This window comes from Gobio gobio, assembly GCF_949357685.1.
Source record: "Gobio gobio genome assembly, chromosome: 1".
Taxonomy (NCBI): domain Eukaryota; kingdom Metazoa; phylum Chordata; class Actinopteri; order Cypriniformes; family Gobionidae; genus Gobio; species Gobio gobio.
Window position 1 is genome coordinate 48,352,261 of NC_137097.1, and position 14,353 is coordinate 48,366,613.

At 39.8% G+C, this 14,353-nt stretch overlaps 1 protein-coding gene across 4 annotated transcripts in view; it reads right to left on the reverse strand.

Moving 5' to 3' along the window:
• clec16a (C-type lectin domain containing 16A) overlaps window positions 1-14,353 on the reverse strand; it is an 87,510-nt gene that overhangs the window by 4,521 nt on the left and 68,636 nt on the right. For 3 of the 4 annotated variants that reach the window (XM_079821831.1, XM_079821830.1, XM_079821832.1), the window contains exon 22: window positions 2,995-3,129. In XM_079821831.1, the coding sequence (XP_079677957.1) occupies window positions 2,995-3,129 (135 nt within the window). Of the gene's footprint in view, window positions 1-2,633; window positions 2,718-2,994; window positions 3,130-14,353 lie in introns of all 4 variants that reach the window. The other variant, XM_079821829.1, reaches the window with a different exon arrangement.

The window sequence follows — 14,353 nt, forward strand, 5'->3', positions numbered from 1 at the left end:
ACGCACACACGCACGCACGCACGCACGCGCACACACCAAACACGCGCGCACGCACGCACGCACACACGCACGCACGCACACACGCACGCACGCACACACGCACGCACGCGCACAAACACACACGCACGCACGCACGCACAAACACCCGCGCACACACACACACACACACACACACACACACACACACACACACACACACACACACACACACACACACACACACACACACACACACACACACACACACACACACACACACACACACACACACACACACACACACACACACACACACACACACACACACACACACACACACACACACACACACACACACACACACACACACACACACACACAGCTTTAGTTTTTAGTAGCACAATCCCAGTCACAGGAAACTGAGGGAGCCACTCTGCATAGTCAATCTACGTAAAAGCATCACACGGACATGCCTGTTACGTCTGCATGGAGCTCTAAACCCATTCTCCACCGTGCCTGTCATCCTCTGACAGAGAAAACACGCACCTCCGGCCTTCCCTGCCAGACCTGACTAGAGAACAGAGGGACAGATCAGAACGCATCCTAAAGACATATTACTTTAACATCTAATCTAAAGGGTGCATGGAGCAAAACCTACAGCCAAAGGATATTACCAATTAGCATAACATGCAAAGCCCCCTATTTAATACCTACATAGGGAAGCAAAGTAAGATTATGGTGACAGCTTGATTTTAAAACTATAGCTCATTGATTAGCACTCTAGCTCAAAACATGTTTAGTTTTGGTGCTCATGCAAATTAACTGGGTTCGAGTCTTCCTCCTCTCTCTCCCAATTATTTCTTGTGACTTCACTATCTAGCTGTCTAATAAAAGAGAAAAGGGGGCAAAAGTTAAATTTAGTAGAGTCACCATTCACAATCCATTTTGCTATAATATGCCAATGCACATGAGGCAGAACATTGTTATTACTACAAAGAAACCAGGAAGACCAGGAACATGTTCTAAGGTCAATTTGGATTTCCTGTTGACTTTAACTCTATGCAGGTTGCATACGTGCAACCACACTTACACTATACGGTACATGACAGAGACATCTGTTATGACAGAGACAGAGGGAGAAATGGATGTCAGTCTCACCACAAATCCACACCTTCAAAACAAAACGTCATCTGCTTCCGCCACTGCAGTTTCTAAGAACTTATCTTCAAAGATGTACCGCCCCACGAGGCATTAACTAACAGCGAATGTGGTCAGCTCACACTGCTGTTTGTGACAGTGGCCCTTATTCAAACAACTTATTCATGTGACTTCAGTCACATTTTTAAGAGAGATTATTAAATGATACGGGTGGTTTAACAAACCCCAAAAGTCACTGTATTTCAAAATAGATCATCATAGGGATTCGGAGAATAAAAGGAACAGAGATACATAGTGAAAGAAACAACGAAAAAAAAAGCCCATGACCGTATTAGTTAAACGCCCCAGCCACAAGACAGAAATCTGTAGGAGACTTCACAGAGGCCACAATTCTCCACTCCTCTGTTCAGAGAATCAGCCACCAGATTGGTTCCTGGGCTCTTGTGGTGTGAAGTCTTTTTGAGCTTTTAGGTTTTTCCAAAACCACACCCGACCACCAGTGATCAGCTTAGAAGCGCAGAGTGGGAGGAAGAAAGTGAGATGAAGCAGCCATTTGCTACACAGAACCTTAGAGGTGTTCAAAGTCCCTCAGGGACACTTGTTCTACCCAGCAAACACATCAACTCGTGAGAGGCCCTTTGAGGGATCATTTAACTGGTAGACATAAAATAGTCTTCCACTTAAAGATCTACTTGACCATTGCTTACCATAGAATTTCTTTCTAAATGTGAGGAAAAAAAAAACTGTCTGTCTGGCTGACAAGTGCTCAAAAGGATGAAGTGCATGTAATTGCATGTATATACACATTCAATCGTGCACTTGAATTAGCAAAGAATAATAGTATATGAGCTTTGAGTGTATAGAAGAGTATAGAAACTATATTAGTCCCCAAACCAACGCACGATAACAGACTCTTTTAAGCGCACAATGCAGTGTCTTTATCATTCATCAGCGGAGAGAAAAAACGCTCTGCATGTGATTCCAATAATATAATCTCTCTGTCATTATCATTATAGATCTGGTGTGGACTTCCCTATTTTCAAGAACGATTATTAAAACGTTATATTTATAGTTATCACTATAGTTATTGTACTTGGGATGAATGGGCCTTTAAACATACAGCGACCTACAGCAATAATAGTTCAAAATCTTCATCTACAGGGCTATAAAACTGACATTGTAAACTTGGACAAAGTGGCTGTTTCACTTATATATATATTCTGATATATGTCACAGTATGGAAGGAAAGACTATTGCAACTTCAGTGTCATGCCGCATTAAATCAAATAGTGTTGTGTATTTTTTTAGGGATTGCAAAATAATAATAAATTGCAATGCAAGAATATAAATTCCTGTAGCTCAAGCAGTAAAGCATAGCAATGTCATGGGTTCAATTCTCAGGGAATGCAGAAACTTATAAAATGTCTACCTTGAATGCATGAATATAAATCGCAATGCAATTATTGTTCAAACTTAAGAACTTAAGAAATGCATACCTAGTGTTACGCTGTTTTTATGTGCCGACTGACTGACTGACTGAAAGACATGATGATGCGAGACACAATCACCTGCATTGTTTGCTGCAAATACACAAAGGAAAATAAAAGAAATAAACATTTTGGCAAAAAATCATTTTGAACCCTGGATATCATTTACGTCTGGGAAAAAAAAAAAAAGATTGTGCAATCTGCTTCTTTGCAAACCTGATATACATGTGCTTAGATTCAGAGGAGGGTGTACGTGTGTCATAGCATGTGTCAGAATTGTTTTGGTTTTTCAGTGAAAGCAGTTGATAGTAAAATGGGGAGGTTGAGCAAAAGTACAGAAGGGAGTGGCATGGAATTGTGTGTGTGTTACCTGTTTGACTCTGTGTTGCGGTGTGTGTGGATGCGCTGCTGGTTGCGACCGAGTCACAGGGGCCGGTGGGGCCAGGTGGTGAGGTGGGGGAAGTTGATGTGGGGTTGTGCTGGGCGACATGAGCAACTGCAAAACCTGGGAAAAAAAACAAAAAAACATGGTCACACATAGATCTCTTAGGCACTGACAAACAAATCAGTGAATGCCCTGCCCTAATTTCATTATTAAACTGGTTTTTACTAACAAAAACAAGCAGGAACTGTGGCTTAATTAATAGAACAGCTTAATTAAATTCATAATAAATCCAGCCCGATCTGCTGGCGATTTGATTTCGCCCAGCAGCTCAGTCTGGAAACCTGTACAATATTTCTATCCTGCTTCTGTTACAAATTTGCGGGGACCAATCACAAACCGGCTTATCCACCTGGAGCGCTACTGGCAGGTTTAACACAATGACGGATAGAGAAGGGATGGGTCGTTGGTCTGATTGGTTGAAGGACTATCCAATTGACCTATCGGTAAGCCCCGCCCCTCGAACGCAGATGAGCCAATGGCAGTTGAGTATCAGTTGCGCTGGGACCAGAACTCGGACATCTTTAGATTTCAGCGCCATAGAGAAACATTGGAAATTCTGAAGCTCTCATCGGTTTGATGGTGTTTATGCTACAAAAATGGTAAAACGATGTGCCTGGGGTACTGTAACACTGATTCCAGGTATCCTGAGAGGATTTTCTGTTTTTCATATTCTCATTAAAGCTACACTGTGTGATATTTTCCCCCATCTAGCGGTGAAAAGGTATATGACCATCCAGTGAATATTAGTTTCTGTTCCTCTCAATTCCGATTTCGTTTTAACTCCTACGGTGGCCGATTGAGTCCAAGATTAACATGGTTTCCAGTTCGACCTCGTCCACATTCGACACGGTGCCATCGAGTGTTAAAACGCGAAAGGCGAAGCTTGAATTTACGGGTATGTCCCTCTTTGGCTAATGTACTTTCAAGATGGAGGAGCAACATGGCGACCGGCATTCGAACCCCTCACCCGTATGTATTTTCAATGGCATATTATAAACTTACGAGAATACTTTATTACTTGAAAGAAGTAAATATACATTAATGAGCACATATATTTTTGAAAGAACTAAGTGTTTTTAGCTAAGAATAAACTAAAAAAGTTACACAGTGTAGCTTTAAGTTACGATTAAAGTTAGTGACTCTTCTCGTTATTTCTCGCTATTCTCGTGAAACGTTAACAGTGTAGGTCAAAAACACATAAACGAAGGTCTACATTTCAGTACCTCTCCATATTAAACTGGTTAAATGTAAATTAATTTAATCTTACCCTGCGGTACATGAACAGTGTTGATCCTGGATGTTGTCATCTGTGATTGTGCGGACCATAACATGCGTTTTCTCCCGCTTGCATTGCGGGAGAGGTGGTCCTTCTGTGTCACAGACTTTATTGTGATTTATCGTCAAATTTGCTTTTGTATACATTTCTTATATTTCTGTGAGTTTAGATATGTTTAAGGTCTACATTATATGTCTTACTAAGGAGGACTCCTATTTTGATGGGTGTTATAGTCTACGGGTCGTGAAAGGGAGAGCTAACGTTAGCTGTGTTGTTTTGCAGATACAACGTTTACAGTTTATTAGCACCCCCGAAAAGGCACAAGGTCTGTATATGTTTGTTTACTGTACAGTGTTTTTGTGTAATTTGCTGTGTATGTTAATGATAAGAGTTTGTGAATGAGACGTTAATGCGCACTTCTGCTTTGTTTGTTAAAACTCTCACAGTGATTTTTTTTGGAGTGAAAAAACGATGTAATAAACTTCATAAACCATCAGTAAAGTTTAGCCATTATTCAGATGGGGTCCGCTACATTCTGTGTCCAAAAACATCTTGGGATAAGGTTTTCACACTGACAGCTGTCATTGTAAGACAGTTAGCAACTCCGTTTGTTTGTCCGAGTTAGTAACAGTAACTAAGGGTCATTTGAACTATGCCCGTTGATCCCGCCTCTTGTGGTCTGATTGGTTGAAGGACTATCCAATTTCGTACAGTCGTTTGAACTATGCCCGTCGATCCCGTCTCTTGTGGTCTGATTGGTTGAAGGACTATCCAATTTCGTACAAAGTCATTTGAGCTATAACTGTTGATCACAGATCAGACTCCCCAGAAATATGTTCAATCTTTAAAAGATTGACCTTGTTCTGGTGATAGCCAGATAAGCGATTCCCCCTCTCATAAAAAAAAATGATGTTTTCAAAAACAAACAAAAAAAAGATGAAAATAAAGAGGTTGTATATACACAAATAAACACACCTTTACTTGCTGATTACTGAAACACTAATCAGATTCCTAAATTTTACATACAAAAGAGATCAACCTTGATTGTAAAGTGATCCAGTGGCAGACAATGAACAGGTCTGGCTTTGTTAAAAACTTGGCATCGCACCAAGAGTTCTGGGAACCACAATATATTTTACATGAACCAACAACACGTCATCAAAAGAGACTGAGAGACAGCTATTAGTCATCAGTTTCCCTAAACAGAGAACTCACTTTTGCGAAATTAAACATTACAATCCTACCCAAATCTGAAAGCATTAACACATTTTGTAAATATTGAGATTTTCTCTTTGTAGGAGGGGAAACATACAGTGGGGCAAAAAAGTATTTAGTCAGCCACCAACTGTGCAAGTTATCCCACTTAAAAAGATGAGAGAAGCCTGTAATTTAATCATAGGTACACTTCAACTATGAGAGACAGAATGAGAAAAAAAAATCCAGAAAATCACATTGTCTGATTTTTAACCCTTAATCGTCCCTTGGGGTCCAGCTGACCCCACTGGACTTTTCCTCCATTTTTTAAAAGTGTTCCCTTCATCTCAGGGCCATGAGACTCTGTGACTTTTCCTAAATAATCTATCTAAACATGCACAAAAATCTGGGCTTGATTTGTTTTTGTTCTAAAGGTGTGTAAAAAAAAATTTACCGTTTAAGTCCCTCTGGGTCAGATTGACCCCACATTGAAAATGAATGGGAAAGTGTAAAAAATACATTTTTTTCACATTTTTTGTCAATTTTTTTTTACTAAATCCAGTATAAATCTGAAAATTTCCACATTTATATCAAGGTCTGGTCCTAGAGCATAAACACAAAGTAGAACGAACTTTCGGTCTCATACACACACGCACACACACACACACACACACACACACACACAAACACACACACACACATGTGTGTGACTGCAACAGAGAGCATTTTTATAGAAACTGGCAAATAAAATCAACAAAACTGGCATAAATCTGAAAAAATTCCATACATAAATGAAGGACAAATACTAGAGCACAAATGCAACATGGAACAATCATGAGAAAGAGAGGGAAAAGGGCAAATATCCTCTATTGGATAATGTGGTCATTGCACTCTCTTTCTCTTTAACTATAATTCCTAAAGTTTTTCCACAAACCTACAGATGGCGGTATTCTATCCCTAACACATAGAGCAATGTCCAAAAACTATTTATATTTATTTAAGATCATCATTCAAGTGATTTTTTCATTAAAAAATAATTTTTAATGAGCCAATTTATGACATAGTTAAGTATTTGTGCAGTAAATAGGTAAAAAACTACCAAATACCCACAAAAACACAGCATAAATGTATAGTTGAGAAGTAAATAAAAAAAATGATATATAGTTTTCCATGTAAAAAAATTATATTTCCTTATGCTATCGCTCTGTAAAAGTTTGGGGTCTATCTGACCCCAAGGGACTCAAACGTAAACCCTACTTGAGGGGCGATTAAGGGTTAAAGAATTTATTTGCAAATTATGGTGGAAAATAAGTATTTGGTCATCTACAAAAAAATCAAGATTTCTGGCTCTCACAGACCTGTAACTTCTTCTTTAAGAGGCTCCTCTGTCCTCCACTCGTTACCTGTATTAATGTCACCTGTTTGAACTCGTTATCAGTATAAAAGACACCAGTCCACAACCTCAAACAGTCAGACTCCAAACTCCACTACGGCCAAGACCAAAGAGCTGTCAAAGGACACCAGAAACAAAATCGTAGACCTGCACCAGGCTGGGAAGACTGAATCTGCAATAGGTAAGCAGCTTGGTGTGAAGAAATCAACTGTGGGAGCAAGTATTAGAAAATGGAAGACATACAAGACCACTGATAATCTCCCTTGATCTGGGGTAAGATCTCACCCCGTGGGGTCAAAATGATCACAAGAACGGGGAGCCAAAATCCCAGAACCACACGGGGGGACCTAGTGAATGACCTGCAGAGAGCTGGGACCAAAGTAACAAAGGCTACCATCAGTAACACACTACGCCACCAGGGACTAAAATCCTGCAGTGCCAGACGTGTCCCCCTGCTTAAGCCATTACATGTCCGGGCCCATCTGAAGTTTGCTAGAGAGCATTTGGATGATCCAGAAGAGGATTGGGAGAATGTCATATGGTCAGATGAAACCAAAATATAACTTTTTGGTAAAAACTCAACTTGTCGTGTTTGGAGGAGAAAGAATGCTGAGTTGCATCCAAAAAACACCATACCTACTGTGAAGCATGGGGGTGGAAACATCATGCTTTGGGTCCATTTTTCTGCAAAGGGACCAGAACGACTGATCCGTGTAAAGGAAAGAATGAATGGGGCCATGTATCCGGAGATTTTGAGTAAAAACCTCTTCCATCAACAAGGGCATTGAAGATGAATTGTGGCTGGGTCCTTCAGCATGATAATGATCCCAAACACACCGCCCGGGCAACAAAGGAGTGGCTTCGTAAGAAGCATTTCAAGGTCCTGGGGGGGCCTAGCCAGTCTCCAGATCTCAACCCCATAGAAAATCTTTGGAGGGAGTTGAAAATCTGTGTTGCCCAGTGACAGCCCCAAAACATCACTGCTCTAGAGATCTGCATGGAGGAATGGGCCAAACTACCAGCAACAGTGTGTAAAAACCTTGTGGAGACTTACAGAAAACGTTTGACCTCTGTCATTGCCAACAAAGGGTATATAACAAAGTATTGAGATTAACTTTTGTTATTGACCAAATACTTATTTTCCACCATAATTTGCAAATAAATTCTTTAAAAATCAGACAATGTGATTTTCTGGATTTTTTTCCATTTTTTCATTCTGTCTCTCATAGTTGAAGTGTACCTATATGATGAAAATGACAGGCCTCTCTCATCTTTTTAAGTGGGAGAACTTGCACAATTGGTGGCTGACTAAATACTTTTTTGCCCCACTGTACATCCATCTCTCTATCTATCCGGCATAACATTTTGAAGTAAATAACACTGATTCTCTCTTCATCACGGCAGTTAGTAGATGGGATATATTAGGGAGCAAGTAAACATTTTTTACTCAGTTGATATGTTAGAAGCAGGAAAAGCGTAAGCAATGGGCAAGTGTAAGGATTTGAGCCAGTTTGACAAGGGCCAAATTGTAATGGCTAGACGACCTGGTCAGAGCATCTCCAAAACTGCAGCTCTTGTGGGGTGTTTCCGGTCTGCAGTGGTCAGTATCTATCAAAAGTGGTTGAAGGAAGGAACAGTGGTGAACCGGCGACAGGGTCATGGGCAGTGTTGGGGAAAGTTACTTTGAAAAGTAATGCATTACAATATTGCGTTACTCCCTTAAAAAGTAACTAATTGAGTTACTTAGTTACTTTTTAAGAAAAGTAATGCGTTACGTTACTTCTGCGTTACTTTTGCGTTACTTTTTCTCACCTGGGCTGGGCTTGCTTTTTTGTTTAGTTTTTTAATAGCAAAAAAAATCCTTTTTTGTGCAAATGTAAAGACCTCTTCATACCAAAATTGAAATAATAAGCCTCAGGCTGAGATAAAAATGCAAATTTACGCATGAACCATACTGCCGTGCTGTGCTGCCATTCTGGATAATGGAAGAATAGGATGCAGGAGAAAAACGTTTTACCAATAAAAACAAAAAATCTAGTAATTTTTGCTCATGGCTTAACTGAATCAAAGATCAGCAGCACGACATTGGTCAATAAAGGTAGATTAAATGCATAAAAATATTTGTTTTATTTAAAATTTATATATTTGAGGTTTGCATAGTACTCTGATTTTGCATTTGACTGATGTTATTAATTTTGAGGAGTACTGAATCTTTATTGTGCAAGTGAGATGAATAAATGCTCACATTTAGTCTAGAACTACAATAACACATTTACACACAACACCTCTGCACTTACTCTCGATTTTTCTCAACATGGGGACAGGAGAGTCAGTCAAATAAACAAATAAATGTGAAAAAGTAACTTGCGTTACTTTTTTGAAAAAGTAACTCAGATATTTTGTAGTAAATTTGAAAAGTAATGTGTTACTTTACTAGTTACTTGAAAAAGTAATATTATTACGTAACTCAAGTTACTTGTAATGCGTTACCCCCAACACTGGTCATGGGTGGCCAAGGCTCATTTATGCACGTGGGGAGCGAATGCTGGCCGAATGTGGTCAAAGCAAACAGACGAGCTACTGTAGCTCAAATTGCTCAAGAAGTTAAGAAAGGTGTCAGAATACACAGTGCATCGCAGTTTGTTGCGTATGGGGCTGCATAGCTGCAGACCAGTCAGGGTGCCCATGCTGACCCCTGTTCACTGCCGAAAGCACCAAAAGTGGGCAGGTGAGCGTCAGAACTGGACCATGAAGCAATGGAAGAAGGTGGCCTGGTCTTATGAATCACATTTCTTTCACATGGATGGCCAGGTTCATACCTGGGGAACACATGGCACCAAGATGCACTATGGGAAGAAGGCAAGCCGGCGGAGGATGTGTGATGCTTTGGGCAATGTTCTGCTGGGAAACCTTGGGTCCTGCCATCCATGTTGATGTTTTTTTGACACGTACCACCAACCTAAGCATTGTTGCAGACAATGTACACCCTTTCCCTGGATAATGTGCCCTGCCACAAAGCAAAAATGGTTCGAGGAGCACAAAAACAAGCCTTGGCCTCCAAACTCCCCAAACTCCCCAGATCTCAACCCAATCGAGCATCTGTGGGATATGCTGAACAAACAAGTCCGATCCACCTTGCAACTTACAGGACTTAAAAGATTTGCAGCTAACATCTTGGTGCCAGACACCACAGCACACCTCTAGTGGTCTAGTGGAGTCCATTGACGGGTCAGGGCTGTTTTGGCAGCAAAAGGAGGACCAACACAATATTAGGTCATAATGTTGTGCCTGATCAGTATATATAATATTTGGGATTTTCCTTAGTTGTCAGTTATAATCATCCAAATTAAAAGAAATAAACATTTGAAATATATCAGTCTGTGTGTAATGAATGAATATAATATACAAGTTTCACATTTTGAATTGAATTAGTGAAATAAATCAACTTTTTAATTTGATTAAAAATAATTATAATGACCAGCACCTGTGTGTGTGTGTGTGTGTATGTGTATGTGTATGTGTATGTGTATGTGTATGTGTATGTGTATGTGTATGTGTATGTGTATATATATATATATATATATGTGTATGTATGTATGTATGTTAGGGGTGTAACGGTACACAAAACTGACGGTTCGGTACGTACCTCGGTTTTGAAGTCACGGTTCGGTACGGATTCGGTACAGCAGTTTTACAAAATTGCTTTTTATTAATTTTTATTCAACAGTGGTTTAATGAAAAATAATTGTGTCTGTCCTTAAATGAATTCAGTTATAACTAAAAGTTTCTTAAAGATAATGCTGTAAACTATATAGGGAGCCCTTATTACTTGCATATTGCTATTAAAGATTAACAACAGAGCCCAAACTATTAGCCTAAATTCAGACACTATTTATTTTTAGATATAATAATCAACACTCGCTTCACATAAGGCAGTTTTTGCATTAACTTCTAAATCGAATTATTATTATTTTTTCTCCAATTCGTTGTTGAAATATAATCATTTAGTGGCTGTAATTTTCATGACAGGTTTATTTAAACATACATTAAACAAGACATCACGAACAGGCTAAGTAGTAGGCTATATAATGGATATAGGCTAATATAATGAATATATAGGCTAATATAGTGCATGTATTCAGTGAAAGAGTTAATCTCTCTAGTGAACTCAGCTGTGGACACTGAATGACTTCTGAGGTAAACGAATTCTACACGACATTGTTTACAAGCTGTTTTATTGTCTTTCCGCGGTTGAAACACAGATGGAGCGATTACACAACATATGATACGTTTCAGTAAGTTGTAATGTATCCTCAACATACCTTAAGATATTAATTTATGTTTATTCTTTAGAAGAGATGATCGCGTTCACTCAAGCGCGCCGCGCGCTGCCTCTTGAAGTTGAACTGATACGCGTCTATCAGTTATGTCACATTATAGAGCGTTAAAACGGCATTTATCGTTTGAATTTCGTGATAAAATGGACTGAATACTCAATATGTTCATATGGGGACTCGGATTGAAGTGTGTTCCGCGTTTTAAACAAGCCGACTGTTAACTGTTAAAGATTGCATTCATAACCGTTCGGTACACGCGCTCACCGTACCGAAAGCCCTGGACCGAAACGGTTCAATACCAATACGTGTACCGTTACACCCCTAATGTATGTATGTATGTATGTATGTATGTATGTATGTATGTATGTATGTATGTATGTATGTATGTATGTATGTATGTATGTATGTATGTATGTATGTATGTATGTATGTATGTATGTATGTATGTATGTATGTATGTATATATATATATATATATATACATATATATACATATATATACATACACACACATGCACACGCACGCACGCACGCACACGTGTTAGACCACAATAATTTATTAGTATGGTGTAGGGTTCATCTTTAGCCTGGCGTGGCCATACTCAATTCTAGTCAGAATATGAGTCTGGTACCGCTTCATTGAGCTTTGATTATGGGGCGTGTTTCAACCGAGCCAGGAAAGACCTCAATTGGATAGACCCACAACCAATCAGAGCAACGGAGCGACGCGTAACGTTAGTTGTCAAATGTCAACAGAACTCAACTGCACTGTGTTACCAAGTCCGTGTTTTTCTCCATGTCCGCGGGTTGAAGCGACCCCAATTATGTGATTATATAAACCCAGGAATGCGAATTTTAGCAGGCAACCTTGCCAAAATAACATATTTTGCCAACCAAACGCCATTTTTTTCCGGAGAACACCCCGGAAAGTTATTGTTTTGGGCTATAGTTTTGAGTAGCAATTGTGCGCGACATTGCAAAAACACTTGGAAACCCTGTCTGCACGCACGCTGGATTAAGTAACGTTACAAGAAAAAGATGAGTGTAAACGATCTTTGCCAGTAATAAAATAATTTAAGGATACACAGAGTACTTACCAACACGATCATCGTTTCTGAGAGAAATAGTGAAGGTGAATGCATATACGAACAAGTTCTCCGTTTAGGATAAGAGCAAATTCAACCCAAGAGCCTTCGATGACGTGATGATTACGTTACTGTTTATCATCTGTCCATCATCGTCTAAAGCCCGCCCTGACAATTTCATTGGTCCGAACAGTTTCTGTTCGGGCATAATTCCTCCTCTATGGAGCGAGTCCAGACCGAATTGCCCGAGCGAAAAAAAAATTGTGGGCGGGGCTAAATTCGGCTGGCATCCAGGCTAGTTCATCTTGGGAATATCAGATAAAAGTCCTTCACAGTGGCCAGAGGGATTTTAAGCCATTCCTCATCCAGAACAGCAGCCAGGTTTTTCAAACTTGCTAATCCTGTTGGATGTGGTTCGCCTTACATGGTGGTATGCATTACTCTGAATACCCTAGCTCTCTATAGACCACAAAGACTTGCTGTCCTGGTTATAGATGAGCCAGTGAGAGGACAATTTGTCCTCTTTTGAACTCTGATATGTCTCCCATTATGTTGTGTGGATTGCAATATTTTATGTACAGCTATGCTATTGCTCTGCTAATCCAAACTTCACACTCTGCTTTTACAGATGGAATGTAAATTCAGTGAAGACTGGCCAGCAGGCTGCACATATATAGGTGTGAAACCTTCAACACTATATTGGCCAGTGTTTCAATTTCATTGTCCAACCAATTTATGCAGGATATAAATTTTTTTTTTCACTCACCAGCCAATTAGGCTACACATTTTTTAAGTAGGGATGCACCAAATCGGATTTGGATTCGGCCGAATATTGGGCTTTTTGGCAGGGTTCGGTTTCTGCCGAACCTTAGAATTTTTTTCCACCGAACCGAAACCTAGGCTTGCACCGTGCGTAACTACGCTGGTCGACGTAATAACGGGGCCGTTGATTACGGGAAGGTGTTTACAAGGTGGACCGTTCGAATGCAGTAGGCTGTGAGAAAGTGAAAATGGAACTTGTGAGCAGAAAAAGTGTTGTTTGGCAGTACTTTCAGTCAAAAGAAAGCAATTCAAGTCGAGCTACATGTTCAATTTGCAATGCCGATTTGTCTCGTGGTGACAAAGACCCTAAAAAATAGCCACTGTTAAAACCTTTGCGTACGAAACATCCGAAAGAATACGAGTTGTGCATGAAGGAATCTACAGACAGCAGCCGAAATGCAGTAACTTCAGGTACGGCAAAGGAAGGACAGTCACCCTGGCATAATGTTGCCTATTCTTTCTTTTTTTACAGTTAAAATAAAATGAAAAATACACTGCTGTGGACGTTGTTTGCTTCATTAATGTTTTTACTGTGATAATGGACTGAGGATGGGGGTAGGATTCGGTTTCGGATTCAGCAGAATCTTAACCAGTGGATTTGGTATTTTGGCCGAAAACCCAAAAATCTGGATTCAGTGCATCCCTATTTTTAAGTTTACCAGCTATTCAGAACTTCTACTAACTAAAACAAAAATATCAAAAATAAACCAGTTTATCAAAGTCAGTACTTAGATTTAAATATATTTATTATTAAATCCAATTCTGAATCATTGTATTGTTTTTAACTTTCATGACAGTCAATCACTTTTTGTGGATACCATTTAAAGCTGCAGTAGGGAGTTTTTAGAAAACGTTGACTTAAGGGTCCTGCACACTGTGCGATTTTTCAAAATCCTCTGCGAATGTTGCTTGTCAGACTGTGCGAACATGATCCCCGATGTAATACATGTCACACTGTAGGATCTCAGTTGTCATTATGTCAGACTGTACGACAGTCAGACGCGAAAAACGGACGCAAGCAAGAGACTCGTCCGGACTGAGTTTTACGTCACCAATCCGTGACACGTTCGGTAACGGTGAGCCGCATTCACATACAGAATGGTTGCGTTCAGCAAACACCAAAAACAAGCGGTGGCATTTTTCATTCACCTGACTCTTTTCGACATGTTCCCTGTTG